The 19,964-nt window shown below is 38.7% G+C and overlaps 3 protein-coding genes across 5 annotated transcripts in view; 2 read left to right on the top strand and 1 right to left on the bottom strand.

The window, feature by feature from the left end:
* The window catches only part of tprn (taperin), a 36,317-nt gene extending 30,424 nt beyond the window's left edge, over nt 1–5,893 (top strand). The window contains exons 3-4 of the mRNA XM_074690073.1: nt 73–197; nt 1,134–5,893. Of these exons, the coding sequence (XP_074546174.1) occupies nt 73–197; nt 1,134–1,196 (188 nt within the window). The 3' untranslated portion in view covers nt 1,197–5,893. The remainder of the gene's footprint in view (nt 1–72; nt 198–1,133) is intronic.
* A 14-nt stretch (nt 5,894–5,907) lies between these two features.
* On the bottom strand, nt 5,908–9,300 carry ssna1 (Sjogren syndrome nuclear autoantigen 1). The gene is made up of 3 exons (XM_074690074.1): nt 8,992–9,300; nt 8,075–8,274; nt 5,908–6,255 (listed from the first exon to the last, which is right to left on the bottom strand). Exons 1-3 carry the CDS (start codon nt 9,041–9,043, stop codon nt 6,163–6,165), a joined length of 345 nt encoding a protein of 114 aa, XP_074546175.1. The 5' UTR covers nt 9,044–9,300; the 3' UTR covers nt 5,908–6,162.
* Nucleotides 9,301–11,694: 2,394 nt separating this feature from the next.
* The window catches only part of ehmt1b (euchromatic histone-lysine N-methyltransferase 1b), a 29,520-nt gene continuing 21,250 nt past the window's right edge, over nt 11,695–19,964 (top strand). Inside the window, exon 1 of one of the 3 annotated variants that reach the window (XM_074690196.1) lies at nt 11,695–11,741. In XM_074690196.1, coding sequence (XP_074546297.1) covers nt 11,721–11,741 — 21 coding nt within the window. In that variant the 5' untranslated portion in view covers nt 11,695–11,720. The other 2 variants (XM_074690197.1, XM_074690195.1) reach the window with 2 other exon arrangements.

The following is a 19,964-nucleotide window of genomic DNA, read 5'->3' as shown; positions in this document are numbered from 1 at the left end:
ATCGAATTTGCTTTTGTTTGGGATCTAAAGGAAAAATGTTATTGAAGCCTGCTGTCTTTTTATTGTCTCCAGATCTTGCCAGTTATGTTCCCAAACACTCGGTGGACTACAACACCTGGCAGGAGCAGAAACATGAAGAAAATGTTTACCAAGGAGAAACTGCCCCTCAACAGACGGAGATTACAGAGGAGGTTATGGTGAGAGAAAACGCCTTCATTCATTTCTATGAAATCATTGTACCTCATAATATGTGAAAATGGTTTAAAACAGAGGAAGAGACAAGATTTTGAACAGGGAGGCGGGAAAGAGAGGTCAAGTTTGTTTCAGGCATTGGCCATCAATTACATTGACTGATTTCTGAGTGAGCTGTTTCCCCAGGAGCCTCCAAAAAAGTTTACTGATTACAAAAGAAGAAATGGCTGTTGATGAATGGAAACGTATTTTTCTCTCTGAGTTACACTGAAACAGCAAAACCTTTCATTGTATAAAATAAACCTATTTTAATGTCTCTTAACAATGATGACCAAACAGAGGAGACAACAATGTTAGTTGAATCATACTGGTCTGGTAAAAACATAAAAAAAAAGAAATTAAAAAATTAACAAAAATAAAGTATCTAACAACTAGGGCTGGGACTGGTTCTTTGATATTTACGACTTTTGCAATTTTTAGTTTGCTTTTTTAACAGCAGACCATGTGAAAAAGTTAAATGATGATGATAATGTCTACAGGCTATATCAGGAAAAAGTGGTACTTTTTTCCAATCCAGTTTATAGACAAAGACTAAATTGAAGAATTTGATTTTTTTTTTTTTTTTTGACAAAGAATCCTGTTTTTGATATTGTCAAACAAAAAATCCTGGTAAATCGATTTTCATTTTTTTCTCCCACCCCTACTACCTACAGGAGTAATATCTAATAATCTGTAAGCTAATTGCAGAGGTGATAATTGATGTTAAAAAAAAGTTTTTAAGAAATTCAAATTCATCTTACATTTTTTCAAAGATCTTAACATTAAACCTCACTGTCTCTGTAGACAGTACAACAAAGCAGTGGTGACATTAACAGGAAAAGCTGTTAAGCTTCTGCTGTACTGATCACATTACTTCAACATTTAAACTCTCCTCCTCTCAGCTCACACCAGCAGACAGCGCCTCCCTGTCTGACTACAGCAGCGAGCCAGCGCTTTACTTCTGATCAGTCGGACCAATCAGCTGTACAGTAGCATCTCACCTGTGGGACCAGACTGCAGCCAGAGCCCTGTGAGGTCTGCGACACCTGGGCCTGAACTGCCTCCAGCTCTACACTCCAGCCGTCTTTAAGCACATCAGCCTGATCAGACAGGAAGTATAGTATGGGTTTTTTTGTTTGTTTGTTGGTTAATTTTTGGCTGATTACCTGCCACGGTACCACTGCACGCCACATTATCAACTGCATATCAGAGCAGAACAGCTTTTTTGTCAAGTGGCCTGTGTTCAAATCCCACTTTATACCTGATCCGACCCAAAAGCAGCTGGACTGTCTTTGCCCTCCAAGTCCTGGACAGTTGATCTGTCAGCCACTTTCCCTCCTCCTCATCCTCATGAACATGATATCTGACAGAAAATTAATGAGATTTTCAGGATCCGTGGGAGACGTTATGTTTTCTTTTCCTCACTCTGGAAGAAAGAAGTGGAGACACATCTCCAAAATCTGCATCAGTGTTTGTTGGATGCGTACAAGCAGCGGAGCTGATACACAGGAAAGCCACCAGTGCCCATGTATACATAATGCCACGATGACGGAGATCAGTGTTATCATGGAAAAATCTCCAAATATCAAGGATGTGGAGGAGATATCCGCCTGTGTAGATCGCTGGCAGACTCAAACACACAGAAACAAAAAATGGTTAAAGGGTGCCACAATTGTAGTTTTGTTTTTTGTTGTTTTTGTATCTGCATGTTTGTTTCTCTTCAACTGTAAAGCTTCAGTATGCCTTTTAGTTTTTGTACGTTGTTCCGGCAAACTATGCTGTATCAAAGCTGCTGGATGTTTAGTCGGAGAGTCTCGATGGTAAACAAACTTCAGCCCAGCTCTCATATCTGTGTGTGGGGGGGTATGCACCCCAGGGAAGATTTCCTGTCAATCAAACAGCAGCTCTGAGTTTTTGATTGAAAAGCTTGAAAAAAGTGACCTTGGCCAACAATGTCTGTATGTCCATATTGCTGTTGAAAACAAAAACATCATACTGTAGAATGTTTCTGTATACTCTCTATTATGATATCTGTGTCGCGTCACATTTATTAAATCAGCTGTATGTAAGAAGTGGACAAAATAAGCATGATGTCATCCATTGGTCTGTAACCTACAATAATGACAGCTTAGCTTTGGCATTTTGGCTGTCGCTATAGTCTGTTTTTTGTTTGTATTTTGCTTTTTACATGGTAGCGACCACAATTTGTGAATAGACTGGAGCTAAGCTAACACAGCTGCACAGTTATCCGCTTCTCCAAAAGGCGAAGTCATTTAAGCCCCTTTCAGGAGTTTTGCTGATTATGAACCATCCTGCTGAAAAAGCAAATAAGACAGTCAGTGCAGAGACTGATTATTTCTCTGTGGCTGTCTGTGATGCTAGAAACCACTGCTGCAGGGATGGCGTCAGTTTCATCAGCAGCTCACTCAGTCTTTTTACACATGAAAGAGGTGCTGCTTTGTCCACAGGAAGCTATGTGTTACCCAGACCCTGAGATTCTTTTTGTTGCAATAGCTGACAATCTAAATTAACTCTAACCTAACCCTAACCCTGGCTTTTCAGTCTAATTGATTCTTAAGAAATTCTGGGGGACTGGATTAGCGGGAGAGATGAGGGTATACAGCTAGAAACAACCAGCTATCACTTCCTGTGGATGCTCTCCTACCAGAGTTTAAAGGGGAAATGGTCTCAAAGTGATCGTGGATGGAGAAACAAACTTTTTTTGCTGAGCAGTCCTTGTTTTGTTGATGTGTTGATGCACAAGTGGCCACTTAAGGAACTGCAGTTTTTTTTATTTATTTGGCTTTTCATCCCCATAATTCGCCTCTTGATTGCTGTTTCTCCTCCTTGCTGCCAGGTTGGCAAAAGTAACTTGTTAATCCCCTGTAGCTCCATTGTTTTGTTGCCCATTTATTGTCTGATCTTCTTATTGGTTTTGCTGTAAATCACTCCACAAGTTACAGATTGATCATCATGCAGTGTTGAGTAAGACTTGAAACTTGCGATTCAGACAATTTACTCATTTGGAAAATGTTTACTGTGGTAGTTAATCATGAAATCAAACCCTAAAACTGTCACCCCCTGATTGACATCAGAAAAAATGCAAGTCTGGTCACTCTACCTTTGCCTCTACTTGCTTTGAACCCAAGAGGCTCCATCCACTTCTTATATACCGCATTTGAATTTATCAAAAGCTGTTAAACCTTTATTTCTTGCTTTTCGTGTATTTATTCCTGCTGACAGTTAAAGTTTGCATGTCTAAGACCTGCTCCTGTACATAAGACATTTTTGTATAAACAGATTTGCTGGTGTTGGAGGAACCAGGCTTGTGTAAACAGCCTTGATGGTGGTTTTAGTCGTTTCTTTTCCAGTCAGACCTCATGCACTCTCACATTCCACAAAGAAAACAGAAGGACCGGTGAAGTATGACGGCAACAAGAAGCGTGATCACTTTTGATTTAGCATGTTTGTCAGAGTGAAAGCAGATCTGTGTGTGTGTGAAAGGATGTGTAATTTTTTTTATTATTCAGATTGTTTTATATACAAGAATGCATCGAGTTTTGAGATGATTTTTTAAACTCATTATGCCAACGGAAAAAAGTGTTGCTGTAATGGCCACACATTCAGTCTGTACATGCCCCACATTAAACCCTTTTGGCCAGTATTGTTGTACAGTTTCCACCATGTTTCATGATGTATTTCTTACTCCTGCTGTTGTTTTGTTCATCTCTCAAATCAAAAATGTTTTGCTCTGTTGCTGTTAAGACTGTTTGTCTTTGTCTGATGAATTTAGGATTTATCTGTTTCATCTGGAGTCTTCTTGGATGTTTAACGTGTTTGCACTGTCATGCTTTTATCTTTGTTTTGCACCTCATGACAGAGAACAGAGAAGGCGACTGAGGAAACATGCACCTAAAAGAACAAGTCCAAACAGTTTTTTTTTTTATAAATACAACCACTGATTGTACGTCAGATTCAGAGGGTGAGAATTTGGAGACTTTGGTTGCCAGAAAATATTTTTTTAAATGAAAATTGATTGATTCCTGTTCTTGAGAAGAGCTCCTCAAACAAACGTGATGATGAATGCACTGCCGATAAATGCCATGTCCAGTTTTTTTACTCTGTTTGCCACAGCCTTGCATCAGAAGTCTTAAATTTGTTGGCCTTTTCGCTGTGACCACTAACTGTAGCCTAAATGCTGTTCTCCACACAGGTCCAGTAATTCATCTTTGTCCTAAAGTAACTTTAAAAAAAATCTGTTGCTGTTATATAGCTGTTGCTGTAATTATAAACAAGTTGACTCGGTAGGAAAAATTATTTAAAGGACCGTACCAGTGAGTTTGCTGATAGCATGTCTTTCCAATCATTCTGCAAACCGTAATACTGTGGTTTACAAGTTTGAATGTACTTTTCCAACAGTTTCAGTTCTCCATTCATTTACATTTGATTCAGAATGATTTGAAAACTAAGTAGAAGACTTTCAATCAAACATCCTACACTGCAAAAAACTGAAATTTTACCAAGTGTTTTTGTCGCATTTCAGTGAAAAATGTCTTTTTAGACTCATTATGAGCCACATTCACTTGACCAGTTCAGAAAAGTGCCTTATTTTAAGCTATTTTAAGACAAAATGAGGTCTGAATTACTTGTCACAAGTGAAAAAATCTGCCAGTGCTGTAAGAGAAATGTGCTCGTTAAGACTAGAATAATGTCTTAATACAAGTACTTTTTTTTCACCCCACTGGCAATTCAGACCTCATTTTTGGCTTTAAATATCTTGAAATAAGATATTTTTCTAGACTGGTCAAGTGAATGTGGCTCATATTTAGTCTAAAAAGACATTTTTTACTGAAAAAAAAGTCAGAAACACTCAGGGTTTTTTTTGTTTTTTTTCAGTGTAGGACCATAAGGAGCCATTAAAACGCAACTTGGTTTGGTGTTAGCAGAAATAACTGTCAAAGTGAATTTCTTTTTTGATGACTTTAATTAAAAAAAAAAGTTTTAAAACAATTTGACACTTTCAAACAGGCAAAATAAAATCCCCATTTCAACTGGAATTGGTCAAATTACAAAAAGGATTGGTTCTCTTTTAGGTTAACTTTATAAATCACTAACATATCTACCAAATCGCTGTGTCCACCTATGACTAAGGCTTAAACACACTGGTACAGTTCTTTATAGTCCAAACTGGACCTGCTGTGGAGCTGTGGCTAACAGTCACATGACCTGCCTGTGGATCCATCTGTGAAAGCTGATGCCTTTAGTGACCCAAACACCAAAGAGGTCTTCTCTGAGTGGGAATGTGTAACCCTCCATCTCTCTGTAAACTGAATGACTCCACAGATTACTTCTCTGATGGCCGTTTCCAGGAAATAGAATCACATCACTTCACTTCTTGAGTGTACATGTGGCCTCTTAATGCAGTGTTTCTCCATATGTTGACTCCTGTTGCAAAGTGAACAGTTTGTAATGGTCACACTGTAGCAACTCTGTGGTAAAAGCTCCATTCTGTTCCCTCATTACTTTCCCTCCGTCTGTACATTTATACATCTCAGCAGATGAGCTTACTGTAAAGTTATCGTCAAAGATTTGGGCAAAAAAAGATACAAAAAAGTGATGTCATACTTGTAAAAATGAAAGCTCAATAAATAGAAGACTTGAACAACTGTTTATTCTGTTCATGTGTCATTTACTTCCTTAGAAACACTGGTTTGGATATCTTTTGTGATGTGACCTTAAGTAGGCGAAATAAGAATTAAAATCATGAGATAAACCTTTATCTGAATGTGACTAAAACAGTCATGGGTGTTGTAAGAAACACTTTTATTTGAATAAATCAGTTACACATAAATAACAAATAGTCCAGTAAGAGGCGAAAGCTTTGTTAATGGTAGAGTCAGTGGTTGTGGTCAAAATGAGAGTTCAGAGCCATTATTGCTCTTTCCTCCGGGGCTCTGTGGCTTTGCTGAGGTTTCCTGCCTCTCGCTTCAGGACGCTCAGAAGAGACTGAGAACTCTCCAGGATCTGTTGGTCAAAAAACAACACACACAACGCACACATCACATTAAAATATATATTAAAAAACTGGGGCAGTTAAAGACCTGAATTAAAAAAACACTGTGTGATACGTACTAAAAAATATCGTCATCTAAAGGGGCCCAGGCACTGCTGAGGGTCTTGTTGTTTTTTAATAAGGGCCGCTCTGGAGAGTTTGTTTGCAGTGATTAGTGTGAGGGCGCCGGGAGTTCAGCACCAGTGAGGAGGGTACAGCTATATGAGATGAAACTACTGCACAAGGATAACATGATGGTGCCTCCCTAACTCAAACTGATAAGAAAGTAACAGAGCACCACAAGGCTGAAGAGTCAGTTCTTTGACAGGTTAAACAAATACACTAAAAGTTTGGTCAGTATTAGTCAAGTTAGATTTCATGCTATGATTTGAATCATCAGTAAAGTGGGCTGGAGTAACCAGGCTCTGTTGTCACATAATACTGTTAGTACAGTGTAATCTGAGTGCCATGGCCCACTCACTGCTCCACGCACAATCACTGTACAACTAGTTCCACTGCTTACCAATGACCACATGCTGGCTTCTGCTTGTATGACAAATCTTTTCATAACACAAAAACCAGGCCCACCTGTCCACCTACACACATCAACTCTCAGTCAGCACAGATGTAAAATCTGACTGATGTAACAAGGCTGAACAGCTTCAAAAACTAAAACAGCAGGGATGACTAATGTGATGGAAAAATAGCTTTTTTGTTGTTGTTGTTGCGTTTTATCTGCTGACTGTATTCTGACAGGAACATGCTGTTTACAGTTTTACTGTTTTCAGCTTGTTCAATGTAAGACGGTTTTACTCCACTTTTAATCTTTAACTGTTAAAAAAAATGAAGAAACTATACTAAATAAAATCACCACTAGTATCAGTTTGCCCTTGCAGCAGCTAAAATTCATTCTTCCAATTAATGTGCCAGTAATATTCCTCATAGTGTTGTAACTGTGCTTTCAAATCCCTGTTTAACCCAAGGTCCAGATTTGAAATATGTTTGATTGAAACACTATGAAAAATGATTGTATGAATTTATGGAACCCTAGACTTTTGTGATTAAGCAGCAATATGGAGGGCCTGTTTTTGCTCAACATCCCTTTCAACTCATGACAGGAGTACACAAAAAGTCCCACATGATGAGAAACCAGTGGACAACTTTACTCAAGTTTGTTTTAAAGAGCTTCTCTTCATCATAACTATTATATTAATATGACTGACAAAAACTAGATATAACCAGATTTTCTTAAATTCTTAACACAAAAGCTTTCAAAAGTAAGATTCATCAGTAACCTTTTTACTTGGATAAATCTACAAGTATTTTTGAGAAAAAAAATCTAAATCCCCTCCTTCTTGAAAGAAAAGGTTTTCTGGTGTTTCTTCTCTTTTTTTCTGACAGAAACAGAATAAATTGTGGATGTGCATTAAAATTAATGATGAAAAAAAAAAACAATAAAAATACTTGGGGCAGCGTCCCGCCTTTGAGAAACTTTGACACATTTTCATCCTAACATTTGACTTGCCAAAAAAGTAATCATTAGGTTACCAATGGAATAATACCCAAGACTTCTAAAACCGCCATCTTGATTTTCTGGGAATAAACTATTTGCACCAAAATGTCTGAGGGGCTCTTTTGCCTTTCACATTTTCAAAACCGTAGGAATAGATATGAACGTCTCTGTAAATAATATTATTTTCATTACACATTAAGTGGACAAAGAGTACATTAACAGTCCTGTTATTTACACATTTACGCTTAAAAAAATATCAATAAGAACAGGTCACCCACTTTTGTGTATGCAGCCTCAGTTTCTGCGATGGTGCGATCAAAAGTTGCACGAGCAGCAAGTCTTTGCGCCAGGCTCTCCTCCACCCTGCTCAGCTTCTCTGAGAGGATACGGATGTCGTGCCGCAGCCTCTCTTTCTCCTCTTCCTCCTGCTTGATTTGACGGTTCAACTCTTCCCTCTTAGAGGACAAGTCTTCAATACCTGCGGAACACAGAAGCACCAGAGACTATTTCAGATTAGGCTGGCTTCAGATGATCCTGAAGCTGTCAGCACTAGATGTGACTTGCATTGCACTGGTGATAAATTAGTTAAAAGAGTTGGTCTGTTAAAGAAAGTTAACCATGACTCAAATAAAAATAACAGTCTCTGAACCCACGTGTTAATGATGATCTTGCATGTTGTTGAGATTTGTCCATGAAAAATATATTTAAAGACAATGATAGTCTAAGACATTATGATGTCTGGGGTTGATAATCTATTATAAAACAGCTGCCAGATTACCTTACAGAGAATAACAACTATTTAAACCTTAAACAAGTTATTAGATAACAAAGAAAGTCTGTAAGATCCACATAAATATAAAATCCATGTAAAAAAAATTGATTGAAAAAATAGCACCTGTTGCTTTGTACTGTTCTCCACTAGCATAAAAATGTCTGCCATACACCTGCGTTTTATCAATGAGGTCAGCAGAGGGTTATGGCCGATTCTTAGGTGATAGAGACAGCATAATCTGTGCAGGTTAATCAGATTGAGCTGTAACATCCCATAGTAGCTGGTACAGGACGGATAACAGGGGCATTTCAAACAGAGGAGAATCTGTCTCTCTTCACCTGTCAAACCATAATACACGCAGTCTACATGCAATCAACGTCAATGACTGAAACTTTCGAGTAGGAATAAAAATATGAAACTTACACTTAACAAGTTCATTGTTGTAGGTCTGCAGAGCTGCAGCTTGTTGGGTCATTTTAGCTAACGCCACAGTTCACTTTACTTAAGGCTTGATGTCGATTCAACTTCACTAAAAATAATATACTTCCCGCGACTTCTCCTCTCAGTCCACTGGCGTCTTGTCTGACTCGAAAAGCTTCACGGACCCGTGGTCAGGCAAGTAACGAAACGCCATGAAAAAGTGTTTAAATTGGAGATTCATACATGATGGCGGGTTTCCCTAACAACTGAGCCGGAGGGACTAACGTTTCCTGACTGGGCTGCTTCACTTCTTCGTCTGTTTAATTTAGGTCCTTCAGTTAGAACTTGAAGCAATTCCTCCCCCTTGTGGACATATCTGGAATAACAGGGGTCTAACATTTGAATGTACTGTGCAGGCACTGAACAATAAAATACCTGCACAGAAGTCTTAATCAAAAGCTTCTAAAACTACCCATAACCCCCAGAATAAAAGAAATGTATTTCAAGGGGTTTGAATTCAGATTATCCTACAGGTGATTTGCTCCAAATGCAATTTAGATTTGAAACCAATTATGTTGTTTATTAGATCTTGTTTTGTTATATTTCCCTTCACTTTAAGCTCCCCCATGTTAGTGTTTTTGTTTTCTGTGAAGGACTGGACAAAGGAGAACACCTTCTGGTTCAGAACACAACACCAGACCATACCAAGTCAAAGGTATGGGGGGCTTTGGGAAGGAAGATTACCAATTAAATTAGGTTTATCCAAGAAGGTAAGGCCTTTTTTTCTTTCAAGCTATAGACTAGAATCCCAGAAAACTGATTTAGATTAGCTCTTCAGTTGCATATTTTTTCATGGTTTAACTGAAGTTGACCATTTTCCCTTTTCCCCCCAAAGCTACAGATCTCGTGGGGTTCCAAAAAAGCACTGTTACATTTTTTTGTGCAGAAAATATGATAATCTTCTAGATTACTATATTTTGTTGTCCCTTTAATTGATCTGACAACTGAATGAAGACTGAAAGTTGTGTCTGTATAAGCTGACAGTATGTCTGATAGTATCACTGTGTTTAAATTTGCATAATGAGGAGATTGTGACACCAAGGGCACTCTTGTCGAAGGTGTCTGTTGCTTAGTTTGCTGCTTTGCATTATCGTGTACTAGTGCACTGTTACTGATGCATGCCCCTTTTCTCACCAAACATGAAGTCGATTTCAACCATCCCCAAATATGTTACAGAGAGGATAAACTCTTCTGATTGCACACAAGGACAGACATTACACCTGAGTTGAACTAATGGGGCCTGTAGAGAGTTGAAGGCTGCTTCATAGCCTATAGGGACAGCACTATTTGTGCAGGTCAATCAGATTGAACTTATCACTTATTACTAATGAGACCTATTACCAGAGCAATTCAAGCAGAAAAGAGATGTCTGACAGTGTTACCTATCTAGACCTAAAGTGCAAAAAGTATTTAGCCAGTTATCTCTTTTTGGTGCTGCCCCTGTTAAAGCCTGACAGGTAAGCAACCAAAACTGTCTTGGGAGATAGTTCAGATGGTAATAAACTCACCAAGGAAATACTGAGGCTCCATTAAGGGACCAGCTATTGCACACAAGTTTATGCAACACTCATTAAAAAAAAGTGGAAGAAAACAATTTTATATATTTGTGAGTTCGTGCGATTTTTTTAAGGATGCATACATGTCTGAATGATTTATAAAAGTATGTACGCTGGTATATGTTCTGTTTTTGTGGTATGTTCTGTGGTATGAAGGGTATGAAGTCTGCAAATACTTTGCTGGTTTCTTTGTATTTTGTGGTTGACAGTATTTTGTATATAAATTGGTGACAGCAACCTTGTTTCAATTGGCGATGTTACATTGGTTTCATTTTGTGGTATTCACTACCTGTTCAGAGAAGTTGAGCTTGTTGTTTTACAAGTTATCAAGTGAATGAAGTCATGCCCAATGATATTTTTCCTAAAGTAATAGGTATTTTGTTTTTAATCAAGTTTGAACAAAGTTGTTTGAACTTTTATTTCTCTTTTTTGTTTTCTTTTCATTTTTCGTTTTGTTGATTCATTTAACGTTATCTCAACGAAAATCACAGCATCCAAGACTCCATTTGATTTGGAACAACAGCAAGACAATTTTTCTGTTGTGAATACACTTAATTATTCACTGAGGCATGCTGATGGCAATGGTTTTATTAAGCAGTTTAGAAAACTATGGCTCAAAGTTCAGTCAGCTATATAGAAATTGTAAAATGGAATTCACGCCTAAATGACATTTAACAATAAAGTAGTCAGTACTGTTTTAAAAAATCATTACAGTTCTTTGTGGGATTACAGGTCAATGTCTTTCTGTGCCAACATGAATTGTGTGTTAAAGATTTAGTGTGAGTCTTTGCAGTAGCTGTTTTCCTTAAATTTGTGTTAGTTATTTTGTAAAAATTGAGAATTTTCCCTAACTTCAAATGGAACAATTACTCTGAGAAACTCAGATTGCTGATGTTAATTCGTAGTTTGTATTCCTCACAATGTAAACTACATACATCAAGGCAAAGAAATGAAAACATAAACAAATATATCCCTCTCACGGTAAGATTTCTATTGAAGTTAATTTCAAGACTGAAAATGTTACTGACAGTAACGCTCCCAGGTGTGGTATATCTACTTCTGCAAATCAATAAATGTGACGTAATCGCGAGTGGGCGGGGTTTACGTCCAGGCACCATGGCTTCGGTAGGACCCGAGGTGAGTGTGTGTGAGCCTTGTCTTTACGGAGCTTGTGTTACTTTCCACCCTGTTTCCCAGGCTTGGGGACTACGTTTCTGCTTGAAAGGCAAAAAAACGTTAGGGGACAGGCGAACTGTCGGTAAGAAAGAGCAGTGTTGTCGTAAATTTCCCGCTGCCAACCTGGAGTCTCTAGCTTTTGTGCTGGACCGGAGGGCAATTGAATGTGCAGGAAGATGCTGCGCCCCGGAACCTGAATGAGTCGTGCTGGCGCGCTGTTGGCTTCACTCCGTAACAGTGTCATTCATGTTCCAGGCTCACGTCACTGTCCTGCTTCTGTCCAGCGTTAGCGCTCCAAAATAAACTGATTACAGATATGCACCAGGTTTTCGAGATAGAAATGATGATTTTATACTGTATTGTTCGTCACCGGCGTACTGGATGATAATTTGGGCACTGTTTCTGCCTGGCTAGCTGCTAGCTTCCGCGCTAGTTAGCAGGCTGTGCACACTTTGTCAAATTCCCACAAAAAACACCTTTTTTTGGATGACCATGTCCTTAAATACCAGAGACACACCTCTGTCTTATTTCAAAGAGCATGGCTAATTGCCCGATGGATTATGTTTTGTTATCATATGCTGTGAAGTCGGTTAGCGACATGATAATTGATGCAGTCAAATGAAGGCAACATTGGCAGACCTTCTTTGAACCTCCCACTGTAAACATATGGCGCCAGCTCTGCTTTGATTAATATTTGCATCACTGTGTCTTAACATGCAACTATTTTTTAGGAATATTCCCTGAACTGCAGGTTCGTCTTTGTTTGCTATTTGCATTTATTGGCACCTCTTTTGGTCGGTTAGAGTCAGTCCATTGCATGTAGTAACAAGTTCTAGTGTTGGCTTATGTTGTATTTTCATGGACCGGTTACGTTGATGAATCAATCGCATTCGTGTTAGTACATAAGTAGGAAAATAGAGCAGACATGAAGTCTTTGTGTCATTTTTCCATTTTCTTTGAGGGATTGAATGCAGAGGTTTTCGGCAGAGGTCGCTCGTGCAGCGTGGAGATGATTTCTGCTCAGCGGCGCAGACACTCTTGAATACAGGCTGATAAAGGTGTTGAGCACTGAGTTATGCAGCCACTTCACTTCGCACTTATAGCCTTGTTTTGATTATATTGATGCATTCAAACATAAATGAGTGGCTTTCAGAGATCATTTTAACTAATTGATAGAAGACATCTGTGCTTTAAATGGTCTGAATCGACCAATTGTTTGGGTTTGATAGTCGAAATTATACTAATTTGGGATTTTTTTTGGTGTGTATGGATCATTATGTCGCACAAACCCTTCCATACATAATTTTAGAGGCGTTATTTCTCCAAACCTGTGCATAAAATCCACAGAAACCAGTGAACTGAATGAGTAATGTTAGCAATAATGGGTGAAATAATATACTTTCTTGAATACGATTGGGCAGGATAAAACTGAACAAAGAAAATGCAACAACAAACTGCTGATGTTCGACTCATAGACTGTATTATAAATGAAGATAGTCTCTGTGACATCACCTGTCTGTTTCTGAAGTGAAGTTCTGAAGCAGAACATTGGTGGTAGCCACATTGAAAAATTGGACGGGCTTTGAGTCTCCTCACTGATAGTTATAGGGCGCCTGCCTGTCAACAAGCTGAGCTGTGTTTCTGAACGTTTTTATTTCTGCAGTGAAAATGGATTTTTTTTCTTTTTGTTTGATTTGCATGTGGTTTCCAGTACTACCGGAGACAGCCTCAAGCTAACACCCGACAAACTTAAGATTGTGGCACGTCCACATTGCCCCATAATTTTACACTGGAGGTTGCTACTTAGTTTGAAACATGACTTGAAGTTGTAGTTTTAGAGCAAACTAATCTTCCTGGGATATCAGATATTTGAACAGAACAACAAAAAAAAGTTAAAATAGAAAAAAGAAGCATTACAATTTTTTAAGTACCCAATAACTACCCTTGAAGTCCATTCAAGAATTTATGAAGCAACTGATTTCTTGGATGTTTAAATGAAAATTTATTCAGGGACTAGCCAGCAAGTAAAGAGGCAAGAAAAAACTCTTCAAGCCATCACTGTTGAGCACAGCTTTGGTTAACATGTCTGAACACTGGAGCACAGAATCAGCAGGTCTTTTATCAGATTGCTTTGCTGAATTTGGCAAATATAAAAATGGTGTTTGGGTCTCCACCACCTCCTGCAGTATCCTTCCTGTTATCAACATCTCAGGCTAATGTAGTGGCTGTAAAACGGCTGGGCTAAAACGTAACTTCCTCTTCATTCTGGGGCATGTAACTGTCTGTATGATGTTCTGTGGCAACCCATTCAAAAGTTGTTGGGAGACTCAACTCAAGACCTGTTTTGTTTATCTCATGATGGTGATGAATGGGGATTAGGGGATCACCAGTATCTGTGAGCATCATACTCCAGGACCCTGAATGCGTTTGTAGAATATCTCTGTTAGCTCTTCGGTAGTGGTTAAATATTTCAATCAGGATGGTTGATGCTTGGCCCAAAAAAAAAAAAAAAAAAAAGAGTTAGACATCTCATTCGTCTCTTCATTTGTTCATATGTAAAGTAAGCATGAACAACAAAGTTAGGCTCAGATGAAGTTTCAAAGTGGCAGAAATATTTATAATGCTGTAGAAGAAATGAGTCAAGCATTACCATGTCTGGTGTAGATGTTGAGTCTTTGCCAGTCTCCTACAAGCTCCTTAGACTGCTAATGGATAGCCTGTTCTGTTTTGTCTGAGCATTGTTTGTTCTGTACTGTGCTCTAAGTGCATCACTTAACCAGTGTGTTTTTTTTTACTGTCTAGAAACTCTGCCCTGGTTGGAAATTTAAAAAGTATATATTTTTCTTCTATCTCTTGAAGCCTGATAGTTGATAGACCCGAGTCTTTTCCAGGACAAGATTTGGTCGCAAAACAGACAGGAGAGGCCATCTTTGTTTCTATTGTTGCGTTCCTGAGTTTCCAAGTTAAGGAGAGAACAAATCCCATTCTCTTGCAGAACCACTGGGTTTTGGGCTTGTACACAGACAAAATAATTTGGGGGGTTTTGGTGGTTGGACATGCAGGTGTTAAAGCCACAGAGAAGTATTTGAAACATGAAGGCAGTTGAAGCTTCAGAGACCTACGCTTTGATGACAGTTTTTCATCATGACAATTCTAAATGTCAGTGAAAAGGTGTTAGGACATCTTAACGGTTCTTATATATGCATGCATATTGTCCCTTTTCAACCAGAGGTGTTTTCTTGCCCTCTTCATGTGCCCCTATTTGAACCAATTGCATGATACAGCTAATGCAAGAAATAGACAAAGTCTTTCTGTTTCAGTGTGACAGCAAACTTACATTTTGACTTATATCCAGTTGTGGCTGACACTATTGATTTCAAAACAAGGTCTGTCTTATTATTATTATTATTGTCTTATTTGAACTTTTTTGGGGAAGTACCAAGGTTACTGATTTCTAAATTGTTAAATCCTGAATTTACATTACTTCTTACTGACTTTAACAAAAGTTTTATATATTCTACATAGCCAAACACAAGATCCCAAAGTCTGCAGGTAAATAATGTGTAATAATAATATTATAATAAAAAATAATAATAATAATAATAATAAAGCAGATTTATATAACCCTTAAAACGCACTCAAAGATACTTTTCAAAAACAGGGCTCTAATGGTTTGTTAAGCATCACTAAGGTAGTCTTTACAGCAGAGCTATAATTGGAGTTGTGTAAAAGCTCATTCAAACTCTTGGGCAGACCAAACTTAAAAACTACAGTCATTTTGAAAAGCAAGGTCACAGTTCGCTTCCAAGTGAACCTTTGGGGCACTTCTACTTCACTGTGTTTTTTGGTACTTCCGGTCCAAAGAACCACATGTGATGTGTACCAAGTGCAGCGCGAAAGCAAACTACCAAACCACGTAACAGTGCAATGAAGGTACACATCAACCCCCCAGTGGAGCTGACCCCTTCAGCCTTTGGCCACCAAAATTTTGTAGTATTAACAAATACATGAAAGACTTACATTTGCCACCCTTGCATGATGGTACAGTGTTGCACAAGTTGAACTTTGCATTGTTAGTGTCCTTTTTGGTAAAGTGAAGCCAAGCTTTCAATTGCTTCGTTGTCTCCACTATTGTCTTGGTAACTCTGATGCTGGCTGGTGAGCATGATTGATGTGTGACACGTCATGTGACATCCACTTAGTGATGTCGATAGATCAAACCATTTCTAATCAATTCTTAACAGGAACTGGTTACCAATACCCATGTCTAGTACACACAACTTTTTCTACATATTCTAGAAAAAGTCACTACCAAAAAAACCTGTCCTACAGCCATCTATCATCTGTTTGTCAGAGCATTAAAGCATTATGGCTATGGCTGTAGCTAGTGGTAGGTTGCTGCACTACAGCTAAGATACAACAGTATTTTGGGCCAACAGACTAGCAGTTTTGTTGACTAAAAGCAAACATCCCCAACCCTTCCTGTTGTGAAATTGGCTGAAGATAGATGGACATAGGTTCTGTCACTCATCTACTTTTATATTAAGTTGTGAGCTTATCATTGGCAGATCCCAATAGGGATGGATTCCAAATTAGGTACTTTTATAGGTACTGACCAAATTCTATCAGAAGTACTGGGTACCAAATTTTGTAAAATCTGAAGGTACCATGTTTAGGTACCTGAACACATCCTTGTGACTGTGAGGGAGTGGAAGAGTTGGTAAATTTCTGTGCTGGACATGAACACAGAATTACAACGTTATTTATTGAAGAATATTATATTATATTAAAATTAACAATTTGATATTATTTACCACATAAACACACTAAAGTACCTAAAATTGGTACTGTTGAGTACTGGTACTGATTGCCAGGTACCGGGCATCGGTACCGTATTTTTTCAAATGTTAAAGGTACCCATCCCTAGAGCCCATATTGGAAATGCTTAACTCAAGCTAGCTTTAGTTCACTTGTAATTGGCAAAGGTCGGCCTTTTCACTGACAGCTATGGGGTACCGGCCCATCAGTCAATTCAGCCATTCACTTTGCATGGGCACAACTCTTAAATTTAATAAGCCTAAAAATAACATGCAACAACTCCCTTTTTCTGGCCCAAGTGTTTGTTTTTTCAAGCTATTTATTAATGCTGTGAAAATCTGCGTTTGATGGCTTGGTGTGTAAGTGCTTTCTAGTGTTTCTATGGCCAGTCTTAAGCAGAATCTCAAAGAACTGCAGTTTCTGGCACTTCCACTTTGCTCTCAGGTTACTGCTTGGTTCTGAACAAACCTTGCTTTAGAGCTTTTTGGATTCATTTGTGATATTTTATTTTCCTCACTTTAGAATCCAAGGAGCACACTCTCACAGGCCTCGTTATGTATCATCAACCTGTAATATAATTTCTGTGAACTTTATCAGTTACATCTCGTCCAAGGCTCTGAGGAGACAAAAGGCTCTCCTGTTGGGGGGGTTCGGATTTGGCCTGGTTACTTTGATTTACTAAGTTTCACCTCCCAAGCACCTCACTTTCATTCAGTATGCTACCACAGCTTCTACTCCTCATCTCTAATACATTTTCGTAATCCTTACCTTTTTAGTAGGGCTGCAGCTATCGAATATTTTAGTATTCAAGTATTCTACTGAAAATCCCATCGATTAATCGAGTAATCGGATAAAATACATTTTTGTTTAGTTAAAGAGCAGTTATTTTTCAAATGAAATTTTTTTCTCTTTAAGAAATAGAATTTTTTGATACAGCATGTCAGTAAGAGCGCTTGCTTTGGTAGCTCCAAAATTTTTAAACACACTTTGACACATTTTTTGTGCCTTATACATCTCATCAAATGTTGCGGCCCCAAATGGCACCCGTTTCGTAGAATGACCCATTAGTCTCCAAACTCCAGAAAAGAAGCTAGATTTGTTGCTAGTTGCTATGTTGTATAAGAGGTAGCTTGAGGGGTCTGAAAACTCTCTTAATATGGCCTCAGCTCTATTTGAAATACCACTCTTTGATCTTTATAAAAATTAAATGATTCCTTGAGGCGGCAAAAATTACTCGAGTATTTTTTGTGATCGAGTACTCCGAATCATTCGAGGAATCGTTTAAGCTCTACTTTTTATAGATCCTTAAGTAGCTTTGCCTGCTCCCTGACCATTAAAACCCTTCATCCTCAAACTAAATAATTATAGAAAGTAGGGTTGACTTGTAACTTGTACTCGTTCCTCCTTAAAACTAGGGATGCACTGATCCGATCCTGGTATTGGGTATCGGCCCCGATACAGCCCCTTGAAGCTGGATCAGGTCTCGGTGGGAAAGGATCCAAACTTGACTCTAATGCTTAACTATGATTTAGTCTACAGGGTATAAAATTTACAATTGAATTTTCATTTCTGTAAGTTCTAAAGCATTGTTTTAACCAAACTGCTGTTGCAATATTGGTCCAAAAAAATCACAATTAGATTTTATTACAAAATTGTTCAGCCCTAATGGAAAGATTTCAGTTTTTGACATAAGAAGAGGCTGAAAACCAGGACACAGCAGTTGTAGTACAGGAGATAGAAGTAGCAGAGTTAAAAGTAGCTGAACAGAACTACCACATGGGAGACATGTTGAGCAGTTCTCTGAAACCAGAGTGAAGACCTGAGTTAAAACAGTGCCATGTGTTTGAACTTTTTCTCCAGTCTTATTGGGTTAAGATGGTCTGCTCAGTATGTCTGCCTCAACGGATATCTTCACTGGCATTGAGGTCTTCCAGTTTCTGAAATGGAGTGCAGTTACAGATGGAACACAGACTGAGCATGCTCCGAGGAGACCCTCTGAAGAGGAGAACCAGCAGAGGGAGCCACCAGGTCACATGACCGGTGAGGTGAATGTGCATGCGGGAAAGAAAAGGAGAAAGAGAACAATCTGTTCGACACGTTCTCGCGCTCTCTCTTTCCTCCCCCTTCCCTCTCTCCTTCTTCCTGTCTCTCTCTCTCTCTCCCGCACACACACCCACACACACTCACTCATGCAGCCTCTGATGCCTTCTTCCTCTCCTCAATGGAGGCCATGAGAAGAAAGCAGGTATGATGCTTCCTGAGGGGACACAAGGGAAAAGAGGTGGTAGCTTTGTGCTCCTCACAGTGGCTTGGCTCTGAGCGGTCTGAGGAGATGCACACAGTGCAGGAAGTTTCAGTCAGTTACTTTGATCTCTTCATGTCTTCTCATTGAGATGGTTTCGCTTCTCATGACAGTTGCTAATGTTTGACCATCAGGTGATTGCTCTTCATTGTTGAACCGTGGACTTCACTTCCAGGAGCAATGCTGTGTTTTCTCTGTGGCAGTGTTGCTGTGTCAAAGTCAGATCTGAGTGTGTTGTGTTGGATTTTGATATTTGAGTGAGCTCCTTGTGGATTAGCACAACAGCTGTACCTAGAACAATGTCAGAATGGGAAATATATCACACACGGTACAAAGGTCTGACCTCCTGGAAACAAGGAAAGATCACACCATCATTTTACATCTTTGAACGAAGCTATTTTTTGTTGTATCTTTTCTTTGATCTCTTGTTGTCTCCTTTATGTATATTGTATAAGAAGATCTCTAGAGACAGGATATATGTGTGTCTAGGTGAGATTATCTGGCAAATCTGGAATATACCAAACTAACAACCAGAAGGATGCTGCAGGGAAACTTTGCTAGCTTAAAAGTGTCAAGGTAGAATGTTTCACTATGTCAAACTATTTGGATGAACCATGGGAGATTTACATTCTCTGCATTTTTGTGAAGGTCGAAGTGGATTTTTGCATTCATGCCGGTTTGATTTGTAGATAGGGCTGGGTACCTTTCACATTTGAAATGATACAGTACCAGTGCTCAGTACCTGGTAATCGGTATCGGTATTTAACGGTACCAATTTTCAGTACTGTTTTGTGTTTATGTGGTAAAAAATATGAATTTGTTCAATTAAAAAAAAAATTAAAAAATTAAATTTGGCATATTTATTCTTCAATATATAAACTTGTAATGCTGTTTTCAGGTCCAGCATGGAAAATTGCCTACTCTTCCCCCCTCTCACAGTCACAAGGATGCATTTAGGTACCTAAACATGGTACCTTTTGATTTTAGGCGAATCGGTCTGAATTGAGTCAGTACCTATGAAAGTACCTAATTCGGTACCCATCCCTATTTTTAGAAGACTCCTA

Source organism: Halichoeres trimaculatus, unplaced genomic scaffold (genome assembly GCF_033239565.1).
Source record: "Halichoeres trimaculatus isolate MK-OKI-2021-1 unplaced genomic scaffold, fHalTri1.1 fHalTri1_scaffold_16, whole genome shotgun sequence".
NCBI lineage: Eukaryota > Metazoa > Chordata > Actinopteri > Labriformes > Labridae > Halichoeres > Halichoeres trimaculatus.
This window is presented reverse-complemented; position numbering and strand designations above follow the sequence as displayed.